The sequence below is a fragment of the Phyllostomus discolor genome, chromosome 12 (assembly GCF_004126475.2).
Source record: "Phyllostomus discolor isolate MPI-MPIP mPhyDis1 chromosome 12, mPhyDis1.pri.v3, whole genome shotgun sequence".
In the NCBI taxonomy this organism is placed as follows: Eukaryota; Metazoa; Chordata; class Mammalia; order Chiroptera; family Phyllostomidae; genus Phyllostomus; species Phyllostomus discolor.
The window spans coordinates 23,620,382-23,646,197 of record NC_040914.2 but is presented as its reverse complement, the minus strand read 5'-3'; the positions used below and the strand labels follow the sequence as shown (position 1 = coordinate 23,646,197).

General features: G+C 40.0%; 2 protein-coding genes and 1 long non-coding RNA gene across 3 annotated transcripts in view; 2 read left to right on the top strand and 1 right to left on the bottom strand.

The window, feature by feature from the left end:
- The window catches only part of LOC114511114 (zinc finger protein 420-like), a 132,680-nt gene that overhangs the window by 29,104 nt on the left and 77,760 nt on the right, over positions 1-25,816 (top strand). The window lies entirely within an intron of this gene.
- LOC114511119 (zinc finger protein 260-like) lies at positions 8,882-22,839 on the bottom strand. Its single transcript, XM_028529784.2, has 5 exons — positions 22,651-22,839; positions 18,930-19,106; positions 17,065-17,191; positions 11,425-11,507; positions 8,882-10,640 (listed from the first exon to the last, which is right to left on the bottom strand). The coding sequence occupies exons 2-5, from the start codon at positions 18,960-18,962 to the stop codon at positions 9,144-9,146; spliced, it is 1,740 nt and encodes a 579-aa protein (XP_028385585.1). The 5' UTR covers positions 18,963-19,106; positions 22,651-22,839; the 3' UTR covers positions 8,882-9,143.
- Positions 19,352-20,023, top strand: LOC118497762. Its single transcript, XR_004900297.1, has 2 exons — positions 19,352-19,493; positions 19,761-20,023. It is a non-coding gene; the product is annotated as an uncharacterized LOC118497762 (long non-coding RNA).

Sequence of the window (25,816 nt, the reverse complement as noted above, 5' to 3'; positions counted from 1 at the left end):
TGTGAACTCTTACCACATTGTTGTGACTGTTCATTTAGTGGCCACGTGTTCAGCACTTAGCCCAGTGCCTGATATATGCTCAGCCTTCCATTGGCACTAGGACGATTATTCATGAGGGTTTACAGACATTGCATTTATCTTTGTATATTTTAGTGTTAAGTTCTCAATTAGATAAGCATTTATTGATAAAGCATAATGCTCCTCTGTCAAATGAAAGTGCCAACTATTTTTCAAAGAGGTTTCTTGGCTCGGAGGTCCCATGGTTCTGACTGCTGGATGCCATTATTTATGTGCCATTTTATTTCATTTTTTTTTTTAAGATTTTGTTTATTTATTTTCAGAGAGGGGAAGGGAGGGAGAAACAGAGGGAAACATCACTACATTGCATCTTGGACCCACCCAACTGGGGACTTGGTCTGCGACCCACGCATGTGACCTGACTGGTAATGAAACTGGCAACCTTTTGGTTCACAGTCCTTCACTGAATCCTCTGAGCCATGCCAGCCAGGAACATGTACCATTTTAGATGCAAGATTTCATTGTGTGTCTCAGGAAAGAAGTAGGCATGAAAAGAATCACTGTAGGTCAGCATCTAATCTTTGAGGGCTCTTTATGTTATAATCTCATTTGATCTTTGGAACCAATGAAAAATTGAGGCTGAGCAAGAGTTAGTAGCTCACTTAAAGTCATTTGCATCTACCTGGCTGATGTAGCTCAGTGGATTGAGTGCAGGCTGCAGACCAAAGGGTTGCTGGTTTAATTCCCAGTCAGGACACATTCCTGGGTTGTGGGCCAGGTCTCCAGTGGGGGGCATGTGAGAGGCAACCACACATTGATGTTTTCCACCCTCTTTCTCCTTCCCTTCCCTTCTCTCTAAAAATAAATAAAATACTTTTTTAAAAAAAAATCATGTGCATCTAGGAAAAGAAAAGCCAGGATCCTACTCCTTTCATTTCCCCCCACTCCTGGTATCCAGCTTTCCAGGGGTTAAAAGGAGATTCCTGGGATTCCTCTGTCTAATAACCATTTACTCCATAATTTTTCTCTAGAGTAGAAATTTCCCTTTCATCTGTGGAATCAGTCCCTTGAAACTAATCCTGAGTGGTTTTCATAACTCATCACTCACTGTGACAGCAGGTTGGAACTAGCTTGATCTGCCCCAAGACTGTGTTGCTGAGCAGATATGGACTCAGCACCTATTATGTACCAGACACAGGTCTGCAGTTTTAAGAAACAATGGTGAATGAAACAAAATATGGAAATTATTTCTTTTGAAAGCTAGAAGTATTGAACAAGCGAACAAACATAATTTCAGGTGGTGTCAGCACTAGGAAGGAAAAGATGTAGTTGAACCATGTTTAGAGGGAGGGGGTGAAGGCTATTTTAGGTGAGATGATCTAGGAGGTTGTTCTTGAACCACAACCCACATGGTGTGACATATCCACCTTTCCAGTCTCCCAGAAAACACATTTTGGAAAGAGGTAACAGCCAGCGTAAAGTCCTGGCGGCAAGAGAGAGCTGACCACATTGAGTGACAGGGAGGTGTGCAGAAATGACATCTAAGCAACGAGTGGGGACAGACCACACTTGACCTTGTAGGCCCTGCTAAAGATTTTCAGTTTTTTTCAGAACCTGGTGGGAAGTTGGAGTGGGAAGACTGACATGATCTGGTTTAGCTGCTAGAAAGGATCCCTCAGGCTGCTCTGCAGGGAGAAACCCCTGTAGAGGGCACAGGACAGTGTGTGGCAAGCCCAGAAGCAGGTGTCTCCAACAGAGGCCTTGGTGGTGATCGAGGGGAGAAATGATTGGGGTTGGCTTCCTGCTTTAGTCATAGATTTGGTAAGAATTGATCAAGTTTATAATTCTAACATGGCAGTGACTAGACTTGTTAAATGGATAATAGAAGGGATATCAGAGAAAAGAGGAATCAAGGAAAGTCCTAGACTTTTGGACTAAGTGACTGGGTGAAGGGTGTACCTGGTTAATTAGGTGAAGAAGTCTTTGGGAGGAGTGGATTTAGGAAGGAGCTTAAGAGTTCCAGTTTGTAGATGTTTGGCTTTAGAAGTCTGTAATATAGCTATCTGGAGTTAGTAGTTGAATAAACCAGTCCACAGTGTACAGGAGAGGTTGGATCTGAAAAATACACATTTGGGAGTCAGCAGGGTGGGTAGGGAGAAGGAAGCTAAAGATTGAGCCCCAGGGTTGTGGGGCACATTCTCCACTTCCATCTGTTCTGAGACCCTCTGTGGTTGTGCTGGCCAAGCAGCAGCTCTGCTGTGGGTCTAGCCACCTCAGAGACCAGGACTCCTGAGCTCCCTCATGAGTCCCCAGTCCACAGGTTAAGCAGAGAAGTAACCTTGGCTTTTTGTCTAAGTTATTAACTCCTTGTCCTCTCATGCCCTGCACCCTGCTCCTGAACATCACTATGGTGTTTCACTGAGAAGTCAGCCATCATCTCCATAGGTTCCCAGAGGCTCTGTTGTGTTTGTGCTAGGAGCAGTCGCCTGGCCTTTCCCTTCTTTGGGGGCCCTGGCAGCGTTTGTCCTGTTTACTGTGTGTGTGTGTATCCCAGAGCTGGGCAGGAAACCCTGAGTGGGATGCATTACTGCAGGAATGTGGCAGTAGTCAGGTGCCCGTTTTTAACTTCTAGGGAAGCTGCCCTGTTCGTACTGTTGTTCGGTGTGTGATATATTGTGAAGTGTCTGCTTATGGTCAGGTAGTTACTGATGCAGTTTTGTGAGGACTGAGGAGGCCTCACGGACCAGGGCTTCCATTCGAAGTCATCTGGCTTTGGTGCTGTCCATGTATCCAGGCTGGGCAGTGTCTACTTTTCCAGTCCTGGCAGGGGTGTGGTCACCCCCAGTCAGGTTTAAAGGAGACAGGCAGTGGGCACAGAACATTCTCAGGACAGGTGGGATTATGTTATGTGATCTTACTGCAGTCCACATAAATTGAATATATGTATTTAAATACACAAGCACTGATGGTGAATGTTTGTAGAACAAGGCAGAGAAGAGAGTCTGAGGTGTATTGAGTCACAGTGGTTTACTGTGTTGAGTGACAGTGTGAGGCACATGGTGCCAGCCATGGGAGACTTGTCAGGTGGTATGTTGGCAACCACAGAGCTTTTACAGAGAACGGACCAAGGACCATCTCTTTTTCAGTCAGCGCAAAATAAATACTTGTAACACCTTAAGTGAAGTCCAAAGGCAATTGTGTTCAAGACACTAGACAACTTTAAATACTTTATTTAAAGAAAATCCCTTTAAAGCATAGCAGGTGTCTTCATAATGGAATTTAGTGTCTTGGGCTTCTCTTTTGCTTTCTGTCTGCGTTAAGACAGCCCTGAAGCAAACCAGGAGTGAACACTGCTATGAAAACATTTGTGGGACTAGTGTTTCAGAAAGCCCCTTATCTCAATGCTACTGGGGGACATAGCAGCCTTTTTGTTTCTCCTGTGAAGAGTATTGTGAATGTTACTTCCCTGCCCCCAAAACCTTGCTATTGCATGAATTCTAAATGTTTAAGCACACCCTTCAGGACTATTGATTATAATAATAAAAACGGATAATTTTTGTAGAGATATTTACAACAAAATTATACACTTTCTAGAAGCAAGATACCATTCCCTTCAGTCACACTCTACTATTCTTATGTTATCAGCTAACCACTTTTCCCTGTGGTCTGATGAATTCCCCAGCCAATTTCTGTTCCTGATATTCTGCCTGCATCCTCACCTCTGTAGTATCTCTCCCTTCTGAAGGAGAAACATCCTTTTTGCATCTAACACATTTCATGACACACAGAAGGTTCTTAGTAAATACTTATTATCATGAGTGACTACATGCATCCAGTCTCCTGTCTCTTCTCCATTCCTACTGCTTGAAATTTTTTGCCCTTCAGAGTCCACATAAAAATGTGTCTCCTCATGAAGCTTCTCCAAATCATATTATTTAAAGTAAAGTTGCCCCTTGGTTTTTTTCTGCCTAAAGTTTTTTTTAGCCTAATTATAGCACTTTCCACGCTATTAGTTATATTTACAACTTGTATGTCCCTGCACTGATTTATAAAATTCTGAAGGTACAAAGCCGTGTTATAGGATCAATGGTGATTACTACAGTGCTTTGTATATTGTAGTGTAATAGAATGTTTTACTTGAAGGTGGACATTTTTCCCTTGAATGTTATATACAGGATGACTTTAATTCTCTGAGGTCTTGACCATAACATGATCCTTATATATTGATCTATATTTCTATAGTACAAATTTCTGCTGCTATGTTGTTGTACATGCTTTGTTGAGGTCTCACCTATAAGAAAACTGGATCTTACATTTAAAGTTACTGGGCTAAGGGTATCTTTTCATGCAAAAATACCACAGGGGATTTTTCAGGCCATGTGGTCTCCTTCCTGAGCCTTTTTCAATGGGGGTAGAAGACACTTGACTGATCTCAGCTTATTTCCACCTCTGGTTTCTGGTGTGTGACTAGTGCTGGATGGCCAGGATTGCTTTGAAATTTGGGAGATATCTGCTCTTATGGTACTTGCCCTTCTTAACAGAAAATAAATCAGTAGCTAGGCACTGAGTTTGCTCTATTTTATAAGCACTTCCATTGGAAAATATAACAAATTCATCTCTCAAAGGAGAAGTCTGACACTGGGGAAGAGGGTCCCCAGAGCAAGAACAGCAGGTACAGAAGCCCTGAGGTGGCTGGATCTGAGGGAATGAAGAGTTGAAGGAAGGAGGTCAGAGAAATAATAAGGGTTTAGATCTTATGCAGCTTAGTGGGTCATTGTAAAGATTTTTGCTTTACTTTTTGTGAAATAGAAAAACATTCATGGATATACAGCTGAGTTAGAATTCAATTCACATATTTTGAAAAGATTTCCCTCTTGCTCTGTTAGAAGCTGACTACAGAGCTCCAGCCAAGATGGAGGCATAGGTAGAAACCCTTTGCTTCCTCGCACAACCAAAAGGAGGATAACAACCAATCTAAAATCAATAAACAACCAGAAGTGCCAGAAAATCAAACTGTGTGGAGCTCTGACAACCAAGGAATTAAAGAAACAGTCAACCAGAACAACCACATCTGTAAAGCAGTGGATGGAGAGAACTCGCAGCAAGGTAGCGGACCACAAGGGCAGGGCTGACTGAATGGGAAACTGAGACTCAAGGCTGACTGTGGACTACGGAGGTTGCCGCAGTGGGAGAGACTACCAGTCTCACACGGGATCATTGGAAAGTGGGGCTAGAGATGGGCAGGGAGCTGCATTGTTCCCTCCCTGGCCCCTCCCCCACAGGCAGCCCCACAGTACAGCAAGGAGGGTTGCCCTGCCACCTTACAACTTAACAGGTGACCTAAGACAAAGAAATATGGCCCAAATGAAAGAACAGAGCAAAACTTCAGAAAGAGCGCTAAGTGATGAGGAGATAGCCAACCTATCTGATGGAGCATTTAAAGCCTTGGTAATCAAAATGCTCACAGAGCTGATTGAGCTTAGTTGAAAAATGAAAGAACAAATGAAAGATACCCAAAATGAAATAAAGCAAAATATTCAGGGAACCAACAGTGACAAGAAGGAAACCAGGACTCAAATCAATGATTTGGAACAAAAGGAAGAAATAAACATCCAACTGGAACAGAAGGAAGAAACAAGAATTCAAAAAAATGAAGAGAGACTTAGGAACCTCTGGGACAACTTAAAATGTTCCAATATCCAAATTATAGGGATGCCAGAAGGAGAACAATAGCAAGAAATTGAAAACTTCTTTGAACAAATAATGAAGGAAAATCCCCCCAGTCTGGCAAAGGAAACAGACTTCCAGGTAATCCAGGAAGCCCAGAGTCCCAAAGAAGTTGTACCCAAAGAACAACCCCTGCCCCATGCACATCATTAAGTTACCCAAGATTAAAGATAAAGAGAGAATCTTAAAAGCAGCAGGAGGAAAGGAGTTACCCACAAAGGAGTGCCCATAAGACTATCAGCTAATTTCTCAAAAGAAACCTTGAAGGCAAGAAGGGACTGGAAAGAAGTCATGAAAGGCAAGGACCTAGATCCAACATTGCTCTATCCAGCAAAGCTATCATTTAGAATGGAAGGGCAGGTAAAGTGCTTCCCAGATAAGGTCAAGTTAAAGGAGTTCATCATCACCAAGCCATTACTATATGAAACACTAAAGGGACTTATCTAAAAAAAAGATAAAAAGCTATGAACAGTAAAATGACAACAAACTCACAACTATCAACAGCTGAACCTAAAAAAAAAGGTGAAAGCAAAAACTAAGCAAATTAGAACAGGGACAGAATCAGAGAACTGAACATCACATGGAGGGTTTTCAGTGAGGAGGGGAAAAGGTAAAAGGAAGAAGCGGCATAATTGGCAGGCATAAGATAGACAGGGAGAGGTCAAAAACAGTATAGGAAACATAACTCAAAGAACTTATATGTACAATCCATGGACATGAACTGGGGGGTGGGAAATGCTGGAGGGCTGGGGGGGTGCAGGACAGAAGGGGGGTAGAGGGGGAAAATTCAGAAAACTGTAATAGCATAATCAGCAAAATATACTTTAAAAAAAGTTGACTATAGGCGAGCAAAGCTGGAAACAACCGGTGTGAGGTGGTGCTGGTTTGACCCAGAGGGTGGTGGTGGAGGTACTGGTAGGTGCTAGATTCTGGTTGTATTTTAAACAATATGCTGGGAGATTGGGTGTATGGTGTAAGAGACTCCTAAATTTTGAGTCTGAAGATAGAATGACGAAGCTACCCTTAAATGAGATGAGAGAAATTCTAGAATAGTCAAATTGGATGAAAGAAGAATTCAGTTCTGGACATAAGGTTTACATTGAGTTTTTCACTCTCATGGAAAGCGCAAGTAGGCAGTAGGACAACAGTGGGGCAATCCAGGCTGAGATCTATCTGATCTTTCTCTCTCCCCTGATATCTCTTTGCTCTGATCTACATTCCCCTCTGCCCTCGCTTCCTAGAGTACAGTAGACTGCAATGAATTGTGAGGTTTACGAAGCAGGCCTTTTCCCCCAGAGCAGGCAATGGAGTGAAGACAAACCGACTAGAATAGATCATGATCTGCTAGGCTAAATGTCACTAGAGTGTAAGGTTGGTAGATAGGTCTCTTCCCCCAGAGCCAGCCAGGGGCCAAGGCAGACTGTCATTCACAAAATAAGATGCCATCCATGGTAACATACAACACTGTATTAAGTCAATCAAAAACAGCAATTTCATTTAGAATTTCTTTGTACATTGTGCTTACGATGTCCTCAGTCTTCCGCTGAAAGGTAAATATGAGTTCAGCCCACCTTATATACAACAGTTCACTGATCTTTAAGACACCAGCAATCAACCCTGATTTCACACACACACCAGGAATAAAAACATAGCAGCATCAATATGAGAGTGGAATTATGTTCATATATATTCCTTCTCAAAATATTTCAAACAATGTACAATAGTTTATATTCTAAGTAATTATACATATCCAGAAATCCATCCCCTTGACATTTTCAAGCACATTTAAGTAATGATCTGTGTTTTTAAATTTTGGATGATCTAAAGTATTCTAATTTACAGCAATACCTGAACACTATTACTAACTTTTACTGCAAACTCACTGTTATTTTGAAATTGTTTCAATTACATACTTTCTTAAATTTTTTACATTTCAAAGACACTTTCAGGCATAAGTCTTTGGGCTTTGTGAACTGTACATTTTGGACAAAAGTCTATTACTCTTTACTATGAACGTAGAATTCAACCCCACTTGTACATTCCCTGACAAACAATATGGTTGTAGGTCCATATATACTATTTCCTAGGGTCTTCTTTCTTAAGGTTTCTTGCTAGTAAGAATTCTCACATGTAAAACAATCAGTGAATACTGAAAAATCAGCTTTCAACATTCTCTTCATTAATATTGTCTCTTTGGAATGAAGTCTCAGGTTGAGTAAGTTTTGCAAATGGGTATAGTATTGCCACATTTTTTGTATTTGCTAGGTTCTATCCAGTATAAATTACCCAATATTGAGAGCAGTATGAATTCAGATTAAAAACTTTACCAAATTCATTACATTTTTGAGGCTTCTCTTCCAATATATGTTCTGTGGTGTTCAATGAGGTTTGAAAATGGTTAAGTTCTTGTTCAGTTCTTCCAATTTTTTGGTTTTCCTCCAGCATGAATTCTCCAATATTAAGTTTTGAGCACAGAATAAAATCTGTACCACATTCTCAAAAATAAAAAATAAAAATAAAAATAAAACTATCCACATTCTCTGCATTTGTATGTTTTTTTCTAAATTGAATTGTCATGTTGAGCAAGATGGCACTGATGACTAAAAGATTTGGCACATACACTATATTATATTGTTTATCTACAATATGAAAAACATGATGTAGAATAAGTGTTGAGTAGTGATTAAAAGCTTTGTGCCCTGGCTGGTGTGGCTCAGTGGATTGAGCACCAGTCTGTGAAGCAATGGGGTCACAGGCTCAATGCTCGATTCCCAATCAGGGCATATGTCTGGGTTGGGAGGCCAGGTCCCCTGCAGCGGACACACGAGAAGCAACCACACACTGATGTTTCTCTCCTTCTCTTCCTCCCTCCCTATCCCTCTCTCTAAAAATAAACAAATAAAATCCACTTTAAAAAACTAAAAGCTGCCATGGCTGGCATAGCTCAGTGGATGGAGCGCGGGCTGGGAACCAAAGTGTCCCAGGATGGATTCCCAGCCAGGGTACATGCCTGGGTTGCAGGCCATAATCCCCAGCAACCGCACATTGATGTTACTCTCTCTCTCTCTCTATCTCTCTCCCTTTCCTCTCTAAAAATAAATAAATAAAATCTTCAAAAAAAAATACTACTTTAAAAAAAAACTAAAAGCTTTGCAACATTTATATGACCTCTCTCAAGTATGATTACTCTGATGATCAGAAAGGGATGGTGACTGCTTAACAGCTTTGCCATATTCACATGACTTGTCTCCACTATGAATTCTCTTGAGGTTTAATAAGGGTAGAGGAGTAGATGAAGGCTTTACCACATCCTCTACATATATAAGGATCTTCTACCAGTATGAATTCTATGATGTTGACTAAGAGCTGAGGACTGAATAAAGGTTTTACCACATTCTCTACATTTTATAAAGCTTCTCTCTAGCATGAATTTTCTGATGTTTACTGAAGGATGAGGAATACCTAAAGGCTTTACCACAGTCTCTACATGCATATGGCTTTTCGCCAGTATGAATTCTCTGATGCTGAGTAAGGTTTGAGGATTCCCTAAAGGCTTTACCACATTCTGTGCACTTATAAGTCTTCTCTCCAGTATGAATTTTCTGATGATAAGTAAGCTTTGAGGACTGACAAAAGGCTTTACCACATTCTCTACATATATAAGGTTGTTCTCCAGAATGAATTTTCAGATGTTGATTAAAATTTGAAAACTGGTTAAAGGCTTTGCCACATTCTGTACATTTAAAAGGCTTCTCTCCAGTATGAATTGGCTGATGTCGAGTAAGGGATGAAGAACACCTAAAGGCTTTGCCACATTCTATACATTTATAAGGCTTCTCTCCAGTATGAATCTTCTGATGATTAGTAAGGGTGGAGGACTGGCTAAAGGCTTTACCACATTCTCTGCATTCATAAGGCTTCTCTCCAGTATGAATTTTCAGATGTAGAGTAAGATTTGAGGATTGGATGAAGGCTTTACCACATTCTGTGCATTTATAAGGCTTCTCTCCAGTATGGATTTTCTGATGTTGAGTAAGGTTTGAAGAGTGGCAAAAAGCTTTACCACATTCTCTACATTTATAAGGCTTCTCTCCAGTATGAAGGTTTCGATGTTGAATAAGGCTTGAGGAGCGGCTAAAGGCTTTACCACATTCTCTACATTTATAAGGCTTCTCTCCAGTATGAATATTCCGATGTTGAGTAAGGGATGAAGAGTGCCTAAAGGCTTTGCCACATTCTCTACATTTATAAGGCTTTTGTCCAGTATGAATTTTATGATGCTGACTAAGGTTTGAAGAGTGGCAAAAGGCTTTACCACATTCTCTACATTTATAAGGTTTCTCTCCAGTATGAAGGTTCTGATGTTCAATAAGGTTTGAGGAACGGCTAAAGGCTTTACCACATTCTCTACATTTATAAGGCTTCTCTCCAGTACATATTTTTTGACGTAGTATAAGACCTGAAGGCCAAGTATATGTTTTACCATATTCTTTCCATTTATGTTTTTCACCAGAACAGATTTTCTTAACTCTATTTAAATTAAAGATTTTACTGAAGACTTTCTCACATAGCAAGCATTTGTAAACATCCCCCCCAATAGCAATATTCTTTTGTTCAGTACTATTTGAAGATTCCTTTTGTAATTTGACACATTTATTTTGTTTATTTGTCTTCTCCACAATAGGAATAACCTGATGTATAATGTGATTTGACATTTGGTCAAAGATGATTCCATCTTCATAATGGTTCTCTGGTAGATGAGTACTCTGATGTTTACCATCTTCATTATGGTTCTCTGTATGAAGATGAGTATTCTGATGTTTAAGATTTGACTTGTGGTTAAAAATTTTCCAATCTTCATGGCATTGATAACTTCCGTCTTCATTATACGGACTCTGGTAATCATTGAAGATAAAGAGGCCTTTAGTGACACCTATAATTTCATTAATCATGTGCACTTATTACAAAATTAACTATTCTGTGATCCCTATATTAAACCATGTTGGTAATATGAAAAATCACTCCCAAGTTCATGAAAATTTTGTACTAGAAGAAAATAAAACATTATTTCTCAATGAAGTATAGTACCATTTTTGCCATGTATAATGTGCACTTTTTAGCCCCAATTTTTTAGCGAAAAATAAGGATATACGTTTACATGGATAGTACCTGAAATACCCAGTATCTGGTCTTGTGTTTTTTCATTATTTGTTACATAAAATGTCTTGTACCATAATAGGTTCAAAAATAAATACAAAATTTCTTTATAATACAAAAACAAGTATCTATATATAAATAATTGGAATAAAAAAATTAGAAGAAAAGGTATCTTTTCCTGATAATTTGGGCCCAAAAGGTGGGTGCACATTACACAAGGGAGTGCATGATGCATGGCAAAATATGGTAATTCCTTAATAAAGGAATTGCCAAATTGATACACACTTAGAAAACTGTTTTCAAGTCTTCACATTGTGAAACATATCAATCTGCAAATGAACTGACAATGGGGAGTTCTCCCAAACATACTCTATTTTTCACCTCTTTGGGTAACAAGGATTTTATTATGAATAATTATCCTAGCTAAGTTCTGTGCATTTTAACACCCTTTCTTCATGTAACACCAGGCATTTCTTACCAGGCTTTCATTACAGTATTAAAGGCACACATTTCATATCTTACCAGTATTACTTCAGAGATTAAATCTTCTATTCCTGGCTTTTGCAGCAAGGCCTGATAGTCTTCAGATGACAAAGCTGACAGATCTAAAATAAAGAATCATAGGTATGACACTCAGGTAAATTTACATTGTAATTATAAACAATTATTGAACAAATTACACTTCTGAGTAATTCAAAAACTGTTAAATGTTCAAAGCAAGACCAAGAAAGGTACAATGAGAAAAGGTTACATCAGTCCTGCCTGGTGTAACTCAGTGGATTGAGTGCCCACCTGTGAACTGAAAGGTCACCAATTTGATTCCCAGTCAGGGCACGTGCCTGGGTTGCAGTCCAGGTCACCAGTTGAGTGCGTGCAAGTGTCATCGGATGGATGTTTCTCTCCCTCTCTTTCTCCCTTCCTTCCTCCTCTCTAAATATCAATAAATAAATAAAAAATTTTAAAGATACATCAAAAAGGAGGAATCAGTTGCTTACATTCGCCAACAATACTGCTCAAAAACATGAAAGATTTTTTTTTAAGATTGTACTTATTTATCTGTAGTCAGAGGGGAAGGGAGGGAGAAAAAGAAGGAGAGAAATATCAACGTGTAGTTGCCTCTTGTGCACCCCGCACTGGGTCTTGGCCTGTAACCCAGGCATGTGCCCTGACTGAGAATCAAATTGGCAACCCTTCGGTTCACAGGCCAGCATTCAATCCACTGAGCCACAACGGCCAGGGCAGATTTTTTCATCTTTAAACCAGCCCTATAAAATCGAGTAAGAAAAATTTTCTAATGTAATAAGTAAAATTGTAAACTACACTAAAGCTATAAACACATAAAATTTTTGTACATGTAAATATATACACAAATGCAAAAATCAGAAATGGCCTAATATCAAACATAAATCACTTTGATATTTCCTAAATAACTTTAAAAAATACAAACCATAAAATCTTACATCTATGTTATCAGATGTACAACATAAAAAATATAATGTGATACCAATAATATAAGTAGATAGAAGAGTAGAAATGGCAAGTAGTAGAGTTAGTTATATGCAACTGATGCTATCAGTTTAAAATTTATTCTTACAGCTTTAAAATGTTTTTAGTACACCCACCATGGTAACAAGAAAAAAATAAAATGATCCCAGTTAACACATGACAAAACTGTGTACTGCAAAATCACACTAAATCCACATTTTAAAAATGGCAGAAACAAAACAAAATTTTCAAAATGCAAAATATAAAACCAATTCATGAAGTTAGTTGTTTTTATATAGTAACAAATTAACACACACAGAGAGACACACACACAAAACACCTTAACAATGTAATTACAAAATCAATGGTATAAAGCATAATGAAAAATTTAGGACTTCTGCCCTGGCTGGTGTGACTCAGTGGATTTAGTGCTAGCCTGGAAACCAAAGGGTCACTGGTTTGACACTCCCATCAGGGCACATGCCTGGGCTGCAGCCCAGGTCTCCAACAGGGGGCACATGAAAGGCAACTACACATTGATGTTTCTCTCCCTCTCTTTCTCCCTCTATCCCCCTCTCTAAAAATAAATAGAATCTTTAAAAAAAAGGTAAAATATTGCTGGTTGCAATTTTATAAAATCAATAAATGAAAAACTCTCAGGCTGCTTGAAAATCAACCACCATCATGAACAATACAGTAAGTATATGGAGCGGGATGTTGATGACCAATAGACTACTTCACCAGAAACACATAGTCATTAACATCTTTAACCCAGATGAGGCAATAGCACTCACAAAGGAAGTCCAGGAAGCTCGGAGAGTCCCAAAGAAGTTGGACCCAAGGAGGAACACACCAAAGCACATCATAATTAAATTATACAGATTAAATATAAGGGAAGAACCTTAAAAGAAGCAAGAGAAAAGAAAACAGTTACCTACAAAGGAGTTCTGAAAAGACTATCAGCTGATTTCTCAAAAGAAATCTTACAGATAAGGAGCTGGAAAGAAGTATTCCAAATCATGAAAGGCAAGGACCTACATCCAAGATTATTGTATTCAGCAAAGCTATCATTTGGAATCAAAGGGCAGATAGAGGGCTTCCCAGACAAGGTCAAGTTAAAAGAGTTCATCATCAACAAGCCCTTATTACATGAAATGTTAAAGGGACTAATCTAAGAAAAAGAAAATTATATAGGAAATATGAACAATAAAATGACAACAAACTTAAAACTATCAACAACTGAACCTAAAACAAAAACAAACTAAACAAACAACTAGAACAGGAACAGAATCACAGAAATGGAGATCACATGGAGGGTTACCATTAGGGAGGGGGAGGGAGGGAGAATGGGGAAAAAGGTACAGAGAATAAGAAGCATAAATGGCAAGTACAAAATAGACAGGGGGAGGTTAAGAATAGTATGGGAAATGGAGAAGCCGAAGAACTTATATGTACAACCCATGGACATGAATTAAGTGGTGGCGGGTGGGGGGTGCATGTTAATGCTATTGGGAATGGGGTGCAGGGCAGAGGAGAATAAAGGGGAGGAAAAAAATGGGACAACTATAATAACATAATCAATGAAATATACTTTTAAAGGAAAATACATAAAATCTTTTTAAAAATACAGAAAAAAAATCGACTGAATAGCAGAAGATATCTACCAATGATGCTAAATATCAAAAATATATAAGGAACTTACACAGCCCTCTCCCCCCAAAAAACAATCCAACTGAAAAATGGGCAGAGGAGCTGACAGATACTTCTCTAAACAGGACATTAAAAATGGCCAACAGAAATATGAAAACATATTTAACATCATTCATCATCAGAGAAATGCAAATTGAGACCTCAATGAAATACCAGGACATGCCTATCAAGATGGTAATTATCAACACATCAACAAACAACGAATACTGGCAATGATGTCAAGAAATGACAACCCTCATGCACTGTCAGTAAGATTATAAATAAATTGGTGCAGCCACTACAGAAAGCAAGAGCGAGGTTCCTCAAAAATTTACAAAGAAGTACCACATAACACAGCAAATCCATTTCTGTGAAGTTATCCAAAGAATATGAGTACACAGGTTCAAAATGGTATATGCACCCTTATATCTACTGCACCATTACCTACAATAGTGAAGCTGTAGAACAGAATTTAAAAAATGACCTTTTTTACCATGGTACCATATAATTGGGAATAAATTTAGAGATATAATTTTAGTTGACATATAACATCAAAAAATATTTATTTCAACATGTCTCCTTCAGGCATTGAATCATTACGTGTTTACTCCAAAGATTTAAAAAACTACAAATATTATACCCATGTTATTGAATATAAAACAAACTTAATTTTATACACTTCACACTTTTCAGGTCAAATTCTTAACCATCTTTATTTTTTAATCTGTGTATTAAGATTTAAATTCCTGTCTCAAATCAAGCATTAACGCCAAAATACAAAAACAAAAGGTGATCATCATCATGACAAAAACAAAACAGAAGCCATAAGATGAGAAAATATTTGTAAAAGACAACATATACAGAACTATTATGTAAAACACACAAAGATGTCTTCAAACTCAACAATGACAAAAAACAAACCAGACTAAAAAGGACCAAACACCTTAACAGAAAGCGCACTAAAAAAGATGTAGATAAAAAATTAGTTTCTAAAAAGAACCTCCTCCACACCTTACATCACTCAGGAATTGCAGATTAAAACAATGAAAATTATATGAACAGAACATTCTTCAAGCAACACTTAACCCCTATGGGAAAGGTCAGAATCCAGAACCCTGAGAGCAGCAAAGGCTGCTGCGGATGGGAAGCACTGGGAACTCTAATTCACTGCTGATGAAAATGTAAAATGTTACAGCCCCTTCAGAAGGAGTTTGAGGGTCCTCACAAAACTAAAAATAAGGGGATGGGCTGGGTGGAAGGGGGCAAAGGGAAAAAAAAACTGGGATGAGTGTAATAGCATAAATAAAATACTTTTTTAAAAACCTAAACATACACTTATAATTCAATAATTGTCAGCTTTAATATTTGACCAAAGAGCTAAAAAGCCTACACACAAAAGCCTAAAAGGGACTATTTATAGAAACTTCATTTATAATATCCAAAAATTGGAAGCAGTGAAGATATCCATCCATAGGTAAACAGATAAGTAAACTGAAATACACACAATGAAATATTATTCAGCACTATACAAATATATCAAGCCATAAGAAGAAGTGATAGAAACCTAGATAGCATGAAGAGAAAGAATTTAATCTGCCTGACCAGGTGCTCAGTTGGTTAGTCCATTGTCCAGATACACCAAGGTTGTGGATTCCATCCATAGCAGGGCACATACAAGATTCCACCAATGAATGCATAAATAAATGAAACAATAAATCAGTGTCTCTCTCTCTTCCTGTCTCTAAAAACTCAATAAATAAAATAAAAAATACAAGAACCCAATTGGAAAAGGCTACAAACTACAGGACAACAACTACATGATATTCTAGAAAAAACAAAAGGAAAGAAATAGTAAAGCCATCAATGGCTGCAAGAGTATAGTGGACATAGGGATAAACAGGCAGAACACAGAGAATAAATACTTAGGGTTGATAAACAAGTCTGTATGACATTATAATGGTGGATATGTGTCATAAATTTCCCAAACCCATAGAACATATAATTCAGGAGCAAACCCTAATGTCAACTAAAACTTTGGGTGATAATGATGGACCTATGTAGGTTCATACACATCACAAATGTACCACTCTGGTGGGGGACATAGAGAGGGAGTAGGGTATGCATGTAGAAGCAGGGAAAGTGTGGGAATTCTGACTCCTACACAATTTTGCTGTGAACCTAAAACTTCCCTTTGAAGAGGTCTTTCAGTCTTCTCTGAAGTATCTGTATTCAGGTCTATGCACCTTTTCTATGGTCTTTATGTACATCCAAGAAACAAATGTTTGCATCCTCCATTGAAATACACACATAATACAATATATCACGTCACAATAATTAGGATGACTGGTATCAAAGAAACAATATCAAGTGCTTCGAAAAATGAGGAGAAAGTAGACCCTACACACAGTTGAATGAAAGATAAATTGGTACAAACTGAATGAATAACAAAGTGTTCTGTCAAAGAATTAAAAGTAGAATTGTTAGCCCTTCACTTCTGGTATTTATCAAAGATAATTCAAAAAAGGGTCTACAAGAGACATGTACACACCTGTGTCAATTGTAGTAGGATTCACAAAAGCCTGTATAGGTGAAAGCAAACCCATGTCTGTGAATAGATGAAAAATATACCATATACCTATAATGAAAAAAGGCTCTGCAAGACATAGAAAAAAATCTCATTCATGTGATACCACAGAGACAAACACTGAGGACATTTTTTTTTAAGTGAAGCACACAAGTCACAAAAAGACAGGACATTATACAATTCTACTTAGGTGAGTAATCTCATGAAGTCTACCTCATAGGGAAAAAAAAGGTAGTTACCTGGGCCATGGTCTCTGAACCAGATTACCTCCAATTCCTCCCTTGAGACCAAGAACCTAAGAGTTACCTTACAAAACAGAAGTGCCCAAAATATGTTAAACTAATACAGAAAATGAAATCCTATTGGTGGTGTAGGTAGGAACTCTGAAAGGAAGTCATCCTCACCCAGGGAGACTAGGTTCCTGTAGTTCTCCAACATCACATCTGTGTACAATTTCCACTGAGCTGGGTCCAGGAACTCCAACTCTTCCTGAGAGAAATCTACGGCCACATCTCTGAAGGTCAACGATCCCTGATAAAAATGACACATTTACATTGGAGCCATAGACCAACTTCATACTGTCATCCAACATGAAAGCAGTGTTAGGAAAAGTGGTTTTGACCTAGGACAGTATCCTGAATTATCTCATAAAGTCATATTAACCCACCCTGGCTGGTGTGGCTCAGTAGATTGAGCGCTGGCCTGCAAACCAAAGAGTTGCCGGTTCGATTTTCCGCCAGGGCACATGACTGGGTTGTAGACCAGGTCCCCAGTGGGGGCCATGTGAGAGGCAACCACACAGTGACGTTTCTCCCGCTCTCTTTCTCCCTCCCTTCCCCTCTCTCTAAAAATAAATAAATAAAATCTTCAACTTTTCAAAAAAAACACAGGCAAATGCACTAAAGACCTCATTAATGTTTACTGCAGTTTCTTTAAGTGAGAAGAATGAAAACACCTTGAGTATGATTAAATGACTCAAACGTTAACATTTTATGCAGACAGACAGACATACATATGGAAACTAGGTACAAAACAAATGATAGAAAATAGAATTTTCATGTCAATGAAATTAAGATTATTTTGTGATTCTGTAAATATTGTAACTCTACTACCACTTGTGGATGATACCCTTTGTGTTTTATAGACACAATAAGTACAGGAACACACATAATGATAAAAAAGAAGTTAAAGCCAGTGTTAGCTTTTTTAAAAAATATTTCTGGGTATCAACAGTAGAGAGCTATATCTTAGAAATTTAATTGAATTGAATGTACATTAATATGATTCTTGTAAACTCTTGAAAATACAAAAAGTGATCATGTAGCGTTAGTCTGTGACATGTAGAATATAATGAAAATTTACAGAAGGAGATCTGATTAATTAAATCCTCCATCTCTAAAGCCAATAATCTCTAGGAAATGAACAGAAGGCCTTCATTTTCCCCAAAGGAAAGAGAAATTAACAAGAGGGGAGTTTCCAGATGAAATATGATGCTTTGGGCACATTTCTTGATAATTCCCTGCTGGACTCTAGTTAATGATGAAGGGAAGCTCTTAACTACATAGTGAATAAAGAACAGGTCACTGAGGCACATGGAAGGACACGTCATCACTGCTGTGACATTACTGGCAGAAATAAATACATAAATCATTATGTGAAAATTATCATAAATAAACACCAATTTTTGCAAATGTCAATCCACATGTACCCTCCATGTTTTCTATACAAATACAGTACTGCATTTAAAGAAAAGAGCCCTGGCTGGTGTGGCTCAGTGGACTGAGCACGAGCCTGCAAACTGAAAGGTCACTGGTTCACTTCCTAGTCAGGGCACATGCCTTAGTTCAGGGCCAGGTCCCCAGTTGGGGGCGTGTGAGAAGGCAACTGACTCATGTATTTCTCACACATTAATGTTTCTCTCCCTCTCCTTCTCCTTCCCTTCTCCTCTCTCTAAAGATAAATAAACAAATAAATAGACATGGGTGCCTTTCCAGGTTGATCTGTCAGAGGGGATTTGTTCAGTAGTTGAAGGTCATTAATTTGGGATGGGAATTCCTCATGTCTTTGGGGAAACTGGGCAAAGAGAATGCAGAAAAGCCTATAATGCAATGGACAGAAGTACATAAATGGCTGACCTTGACAATCATAAGAAAAAGAAAAAATAAGTAGATAAAAACAACCTCACTGGGCAAGGACATTAGAAGGAAAGAAATAAGAGTTGCCTGCTCTTAATCCACTCACAGGAGGAAAAGCAAACATTGCCACTGACCCAGGACACATTGTTTACTTGAGAAGCAGCCATGTCCTCCTGGTCCTGCTCCTGCTGTGGGCTCTTTTATCCTGGGATGATATGCTCAGGAGTCACATCTGCATTTTGAGGATGTACCTTCAAAGGCCTCAGCACAGCCCCTTATTCTTCTTCTACTACAGTCAGAGGCAGAAGAACCTGGAAATGTCACAGGAGAGTCAGGAACAAAGACCTCCTCCTCCTACATGGAGACCACACTGTGAGTTTTTCCTTCTTTTCAAGTGCTCTCTCCTCCCACAGATGTCCAAAACCTTCTACAGTAAAGACAACATATGTTGCTCTCCTGAACCCCAAACCCAGCAGAGCATCCTGTTATCTCCCCTAACTAAAGATTGCTGTTCCTGCTTACATATTCATCTGTGCATGCCTTTTCCTTCCCCTTTTCTTTCCCTCACACCCTGTAGAAAACCTTTACCTTTCTTTCTCCTAAACTCCAAGGGTCCTTCTTATGACTCCATGTCTTATTCCCTGACCCCACTTCCTCTATGTGTGACTAAGTAAAAAAATTTTTATGAAAAATAAAATGTAGCCCTGGCTGGCATAGCTCAGTGGATTGAGCGCGGGCTGCGAACCAAAGTATCGCAGGTTCGATTCCCAGCCAGGGTACATTCCTGGGTTGCAGGCCATAACCCCCAGCAACCGCACATTGATGTTTCTTTCTCTCTCTCTCTCTCTCTCTCTCTCTCTCTCTCTCTCTCTCTCTCTCTCTCTCTCTCTCTCTCTCTCTCTCTCCCCCCTCCCTTCCCTCTCTAAAAATAAATAAATAAAATCTTAAAAAAAAAAAAGAAAAAGAAAATGTATGTCATGTCCTTGTGACTAAGTTGGTTGTAGCACCTTCTTGTACACAGAAAAGCTTGTGGGTTGATTCTAGATCAGAGTACTTACCTAGGCCACAGCTTCAAACCCTAGTTCTGGAGCATGTACAAGGACCCATTGATGTTTCTCTTTCACATCAATGTTTCTCTCTCTCTCATCAATAAGCATATCCTTAGGGGGGGATTTTTTTTAAATGCACCCCAAAGCATTCCTGTTAATCCCTGAACACACCTTAGCATGTCCTGAAGCACTTCACTGAACAATGATGCTCCATCCAGAGAAGCTGTCCAACTCTGTGGAGAGTGACATACCCCATGGCATTTGTCAGAACTTCTCAGGTGACTTAACAGGACTCTGAAGGGAAACAGTATAGCTTTAAAAAGAATGCAGGCCCAAAGGGAATGAGGCTCCACTCAAAGTTATATTATAAGGCAGTGCAGCCCCAAAAGTGGTGTCTTTATCTAGTTCCCTCCTGGTACCTGGGTTGCTCCACCAGAGCTGTTTTCTGTATTCTGGGCCAGGCATATCAGAGTCATCACACCTCAGACCTCTGTGAACTGTGAGGAATTTCGGCAGCAACTTCTAAAATGACAGGCTCCAAGGCAAAAGCTTTTTTTTTTATTATCCAGGAAAAAAATAATTACATTAAAAGCATAAAATTATAAATGCAAGTTTTTTAAAGCTTTTTTGGGCAGATTTATTAGAATCTGTAGGTGACATTATCTGCAAATCTACTGATCATATCGTCGGCAATAATGTGGTTTTTTTTTTTTTGGTGAGGGACAGATATTTTTTTTAAATTATTTTGTTGTTGTTCAATTATAGTTGTCTGTATTTTCTCCCCATCCCAAAATGCAAGTTTTGATACTGAAACTTTTAAAAAATATTAGCTATGAAAACATGTCCATCAAATTTCACAACTAATAGAGAGGATTTCTGGGAACCATGTTTCAGGTCAATTCAGTCCTTCCTTCAATATTTTCAGTGAATGGACAAGAGGTACTTCAGGAAAACAGCTCCTTTGTGGCTCACAGTCACTAATTCAACAAGTAACATAAATGCAAGAAAAAGCTGCTGAACATTAGGTGAACTCATATAAATAGGTTCTGACTGTTAAGATTATAGACATCCTTACCAAGTGCACACTGAAATAGCCTGATATTATTGACTAAGTACCAATGTATGTCCCAACATATTACAAGCAGCACAAAGAATGCAGGGCTCAGATTTTAAACTAGGCACAATATATTTAAAAGAGAAATTATTGTGGAATTTTCTTTAAATGACTTCTATGGTCAAAGTTTAAAAAATGCTGAGACTACCTCATATTTAGAAAAGAATGTTAAGTGCTAGTTAAGAGATATCACCAATGCTTGTTTCAGAAGTGAATGACTACCTGCACAAAAGCAGATATTCAACAGACTATGGTTTATCTCAATGTGTTCTCAAAAAAGAAATTCAACATGAGATGTAAAATGAAAAGAGTAAATCCACTACTCAGAAAGACAGGTCTTTGACCTCTAAGTGAATGAAGGTTACAACTGGAACCAAGGAATTCTAAAATTCACAAACCTTATAAACTGGAAATTTGTAATCCTCATTCAAATCTGTGTAACTGAAACAACTCAGCAAATGTTAAACTAAATAGATTATAAAGCCACAACCCACAAATCATGACATAATCCTCCACATCCCCTCAACTCACCATTCATCCATATCCGGGTTCCCCTTCTCCTGCTACTCTGTACTTCTGTGTATGGATCTGTTTCTGTCTCTTCCGTGTTTCTCTGCACTGTTGTCCTTTCCTGTGTTTTCTCTAGCCCCTCCCCTGCTCTTTCTCCCCTCTTCCGTAATCCTCTACCTACAACTGTTCTCTCAAACAATTGCTCTTTCAAGCCTATTTCACCTTCACCTGCTCTTCCTCCCTGATACGTTCGTTATTGCTCCCATCACCATACACTTCCGCGTAACCGACCAAGCCTGTGTCATTTCTGTGGCCCCTTTTAGTCTTTCCTGTCGCCCTCGCCGTCAAACTCTCAGTGCTGTTTCTCACTCTGATCCATCGCCCCAAACCATCTTTCTTTCCTTTCTCTCTCACTCTTGACTCTTCTCCTGAGAACCACTCCCTCAGTCTGAAGGACCTCATCCTTTGCTGGCCCCACGTCTGCTCACAGGCCCCTCTTCCTGTCAGCTCCTCTCGTCTCTGCAGGGCTCCTCTGTCTCCTCGGCATTTCTCGCATCTTCCTCCTCCATCTCCTTTCCCCACTTATCCTTTCATTCCTACATTGAAGCCCCGACCCTCCCACATCCCCTGACTTGCTGTCTAGTACAGGCCCTCCCTGACCTTCCCCGCCCCCTCACTTGTCCATCTCTCTCATCCGGCTCTGGATCCCGTCACAGCCTCGTCCCACCACTTCCCCAGCCTCCCCTTCGCTCTCTCTCACCGCTTCCACAAATCCCCTCCCCGCGTGGGCAGGTCAAGTCTCCTGGGGACACCGTGTTCTCCCCTCCTAAGTCCCACCCCATAGAAAGGGTGCTCTTCTTGGATTCGGGTCTTTTATTAAATTGGGAGTGCGGTCTGCAGATCCCGCGGCCGGGCGAAATCCGGGCTCCAGGGACCGAGAGTACCTAGGCGGCGGGGGGGGGGGGGGGGGGGGGGGGGGGGGGGGCAGGGGTGCACAGGCTTTGACTGTATCTCCAGACTTTAAAGGGCGTGGGGTGGGAATGTTCCCTAGGGAAGCGCTTTCGCAGGAAAACCACAAGGCAGGTGGTGTCCAGCGACCCGAAGGCTGATAGACCGCCAGCAGGAAGGCCCCAAGTTTCCCAGAAACAAGCGCCGAGCGTCTCACAGGGTCACCAGACTCACCTCTGTAGGAAGCTCGGGAGCAGGGATTCAAGGTCTATAGTAACGTTCAGGCTTCACGGGCATAGGAAGGAGGACTGAAAACTCAAATTTCAACCTGAAAAACCAAAACTTGGAAGGACCAAGTGAACATTTCTATTCCCAGCCGCTTTTGCGTCAGGAAGATACTGCGCATGCTCCTTAGGTCAGCAGATGGGCGGAGTCCGAGTTTGCGCTCACTGCCTCCACAGTGAGGGCGATGGGAGGGGGGCTGGAAGGTGGGATGGGGAAGGTTTGAAAAGGACTAGGCCGGAACAGAGATGAGAATTACAGGGAAACGGTAATCGCAGTGGCGTGGCCTGGGCTCCATTCCAGCTAGCTCACCTTAATTGTAGCTTTCCTCGTTCATTGCTTTTCCTTTATCCACATAATTATTGCTAGAATCTGTAACATTTCTTTTCAAAATTACTATTTTGGTGACTCTCCAAAGATTACATTTTGCCTAAGATCTTTGCCACCCCTTGCAACCTTTCCCCTGGAGTGTCACCATCCTAAGTCTGTCAATAAAATGGCCCTGGGAGGGAAAAGAGCAGGTTCTGGGGACCGAATCTGAACACAGTGCTAGGGACAGGAGGCTAGGCTTGACAAATGGTCAGGCATGTGCAGTTACAATTAGGGAGTGAATGAGTGCCCTGTGTGGATCTCCTGGGGAGTGGCCTGAATTTCCAGGAGCTCTGCTTTCAAAGTATTGTGTTCAGATTTAAAAATGCTGCCATTGAAACCTGAAAAGTTGGTATTCATTCTGCCTGCTACCAACAGTAACAAGATGTAGAGGTAGGGATTGAAATTTTATGGAGGTTTTATGCAGATGGTGGGTTATGTACCCTAACACACCTTCTTATATTTCATTTTAAACCAGCTTTTTATAAGGAGAAAAAAAAGTATAGATAAGGGGTTTGAAATTGGAGGCAGGAGAGTGGGGAATATAGATGAAAGGTCTGGGTTTAGTGCAAAAGGTTAATGAGGTAAAAACTACAGTCCAGCAATCTCTTTAAATCCTTTCATCTGTTGACAAATGGTTCTTTTTTCTTTTTTAAAAGATTTTATATATTGATTTTAGAGAGAGGGGACAGGAGTGAGAAAGGGAAGGAGAAACATCAATGTGTGATTGTCTCTGGAGTGCACCCAACTGGTTCACAATCCAGACTCTCAGTGTCCTGACTGAGAATCAAACCAGCAACCCTTTGGTTTGCAGGGCAGCACTCAATCCACTGAGCCACACCAGCCAGGACAGTAGTTGAAGGTCTTTAATTAAAGGCAGAATTCTTCGCCTTGGGCAGCTTTGATAAAGATAATGCAGAGAAGGCTCTGGGACAAAGGAGAAATGTATATAAACTGCTGACCTTAATAATCATAAAAAGAAAAGAAAAATAACTAGAGGAAAATCTTGCTAGACAAGAATATCAGAAGTAGAGAAGTAACAGTTGCAAGTTCTAAATCCACTCATGTTAGGTGGAAAAGCAATCATAGCCTTTGACCCAGGACACATCCTTTCCCTGAGAAGCAGCCATGTTGTTCCAGTCCTGATCCTTCAGCTCTGGGTTGTTTTCTCGGGCAATGACATGCTCAGTAGTCAAGCCTGAATTTTGAGGATGTGTCTTCAAAGGCCTCAGCACAGCCCTTTTCTCTAATCCCACCACACTCACCAGCAGAAGGACGTGGAAATACTGGAAGTGCCACTCTCCCTTATCTTTGTCACAGAGTCAAGAACAATAAGTTTTCTTTTTGCTTTTATGTTGATGAGGGACCTCAAGAGTTGGAAAATTTTAGTTTTAGATAATAGTTTATAAGCTTAGTAGTGAATGCATGTAACAAAACTATTGTTTCAGGAACTGAATATGTGACCCACCCTCACTCCAGAGATCACAGGCGATTCCACTTTTATGCTGTAGGAGGACTGCAAGAAATCAAGATCATACCTGACCCATCTGTGCTGAGATCACTGATGGAGTTTTATTCTAGCAGAATTGATTTACCAGACCATCCTCTAGGAGAGGCAGCCTGGACTCTACATGCAGATAGACGCAGTTGTGGGGGCAAAGAAAACAGAAAGGCTGGTTATGCCATAGTGAGTCTTGAAGGGGTAGTGGAGGCCAAGGCCTTGCCGCCTAGAACCTCTGCTCAGAAAGCTGAATTGATTGCATTGACAAGGGTGCTGAAATTGTCACATGAAAAGAGAGTGAATGTGTATACCTACTCAAGGTTGGTTTTCCTGATTTGGCACATACAAGGTTCCATCTGGAAAGAAAGAACACTGTTGACCTCCAATAAAAAAGGAGATTAAGCATAGAGCAGAAATTTTAAAATTATTACAAGCTGTTCAGGTACCTTTATAGGTGGGAGTCATGCACTGTTTGGTGCATCGGAAAGAGGATACTGAAGTGTCTAGAGGAAACAGTCTGGCCGATGGAGCAGTGAAAGAGGCTGCTAAATGAACCCTTATAATACCTTTGTTACCTGTTCTAGATTTGTCACAATTTGACGTTGAATATTTGACTTCAGACAGAGATAAAGCTAATAGCGAGGGTTTTGATAAAGGAGGTCCTGATAGTAGATAAAGAATAAGAAAAGAGCCATACTGCTTCCTGAACAACTGGAAGAGCCAGTCATGAAGCATTTGCAGGAGGCAACTCACTATGGAAGGGGCTCTTTAACTGCTTATATTAAATTACAGCTCACAGGTCCTGGAATTCCTAAAGCCATAAGAAAAGTAGTTGCTAGATGGGTTGTGTGCCAGAAGAACAGCCCCAGAACAGATCTCCATCAAAATAAAGGCTTGAGTGATGTGGCTCAGTGGGTTGGGCATCATCTCGCAAACCAAAGCCTCCCTGCTTCCCAGTCAGGGCACGTGCCTGGGTTGCAGGCCAGGTTCCTGGTTGGGGTATGTGAGAGGCCACAGATCCATGTTCCCCTCACACATCAACGTTTCTCTCTCTCTCTCTCTTCCTCTCTTCTCATGTCTGAAAAAATAAGTAAATAAAATCTTTATAAAAAGAAAGGGAAACAATAACAAGTACAAGGCCCATTTGAGGATTGGCAAATAGAATACACCCAGTTGCCAGGGGTCCAAGGGTGGAAACATTTGGTAGTCTTTATTGACACCTTTTCAGGATGGGTAGAGGCCTATCCT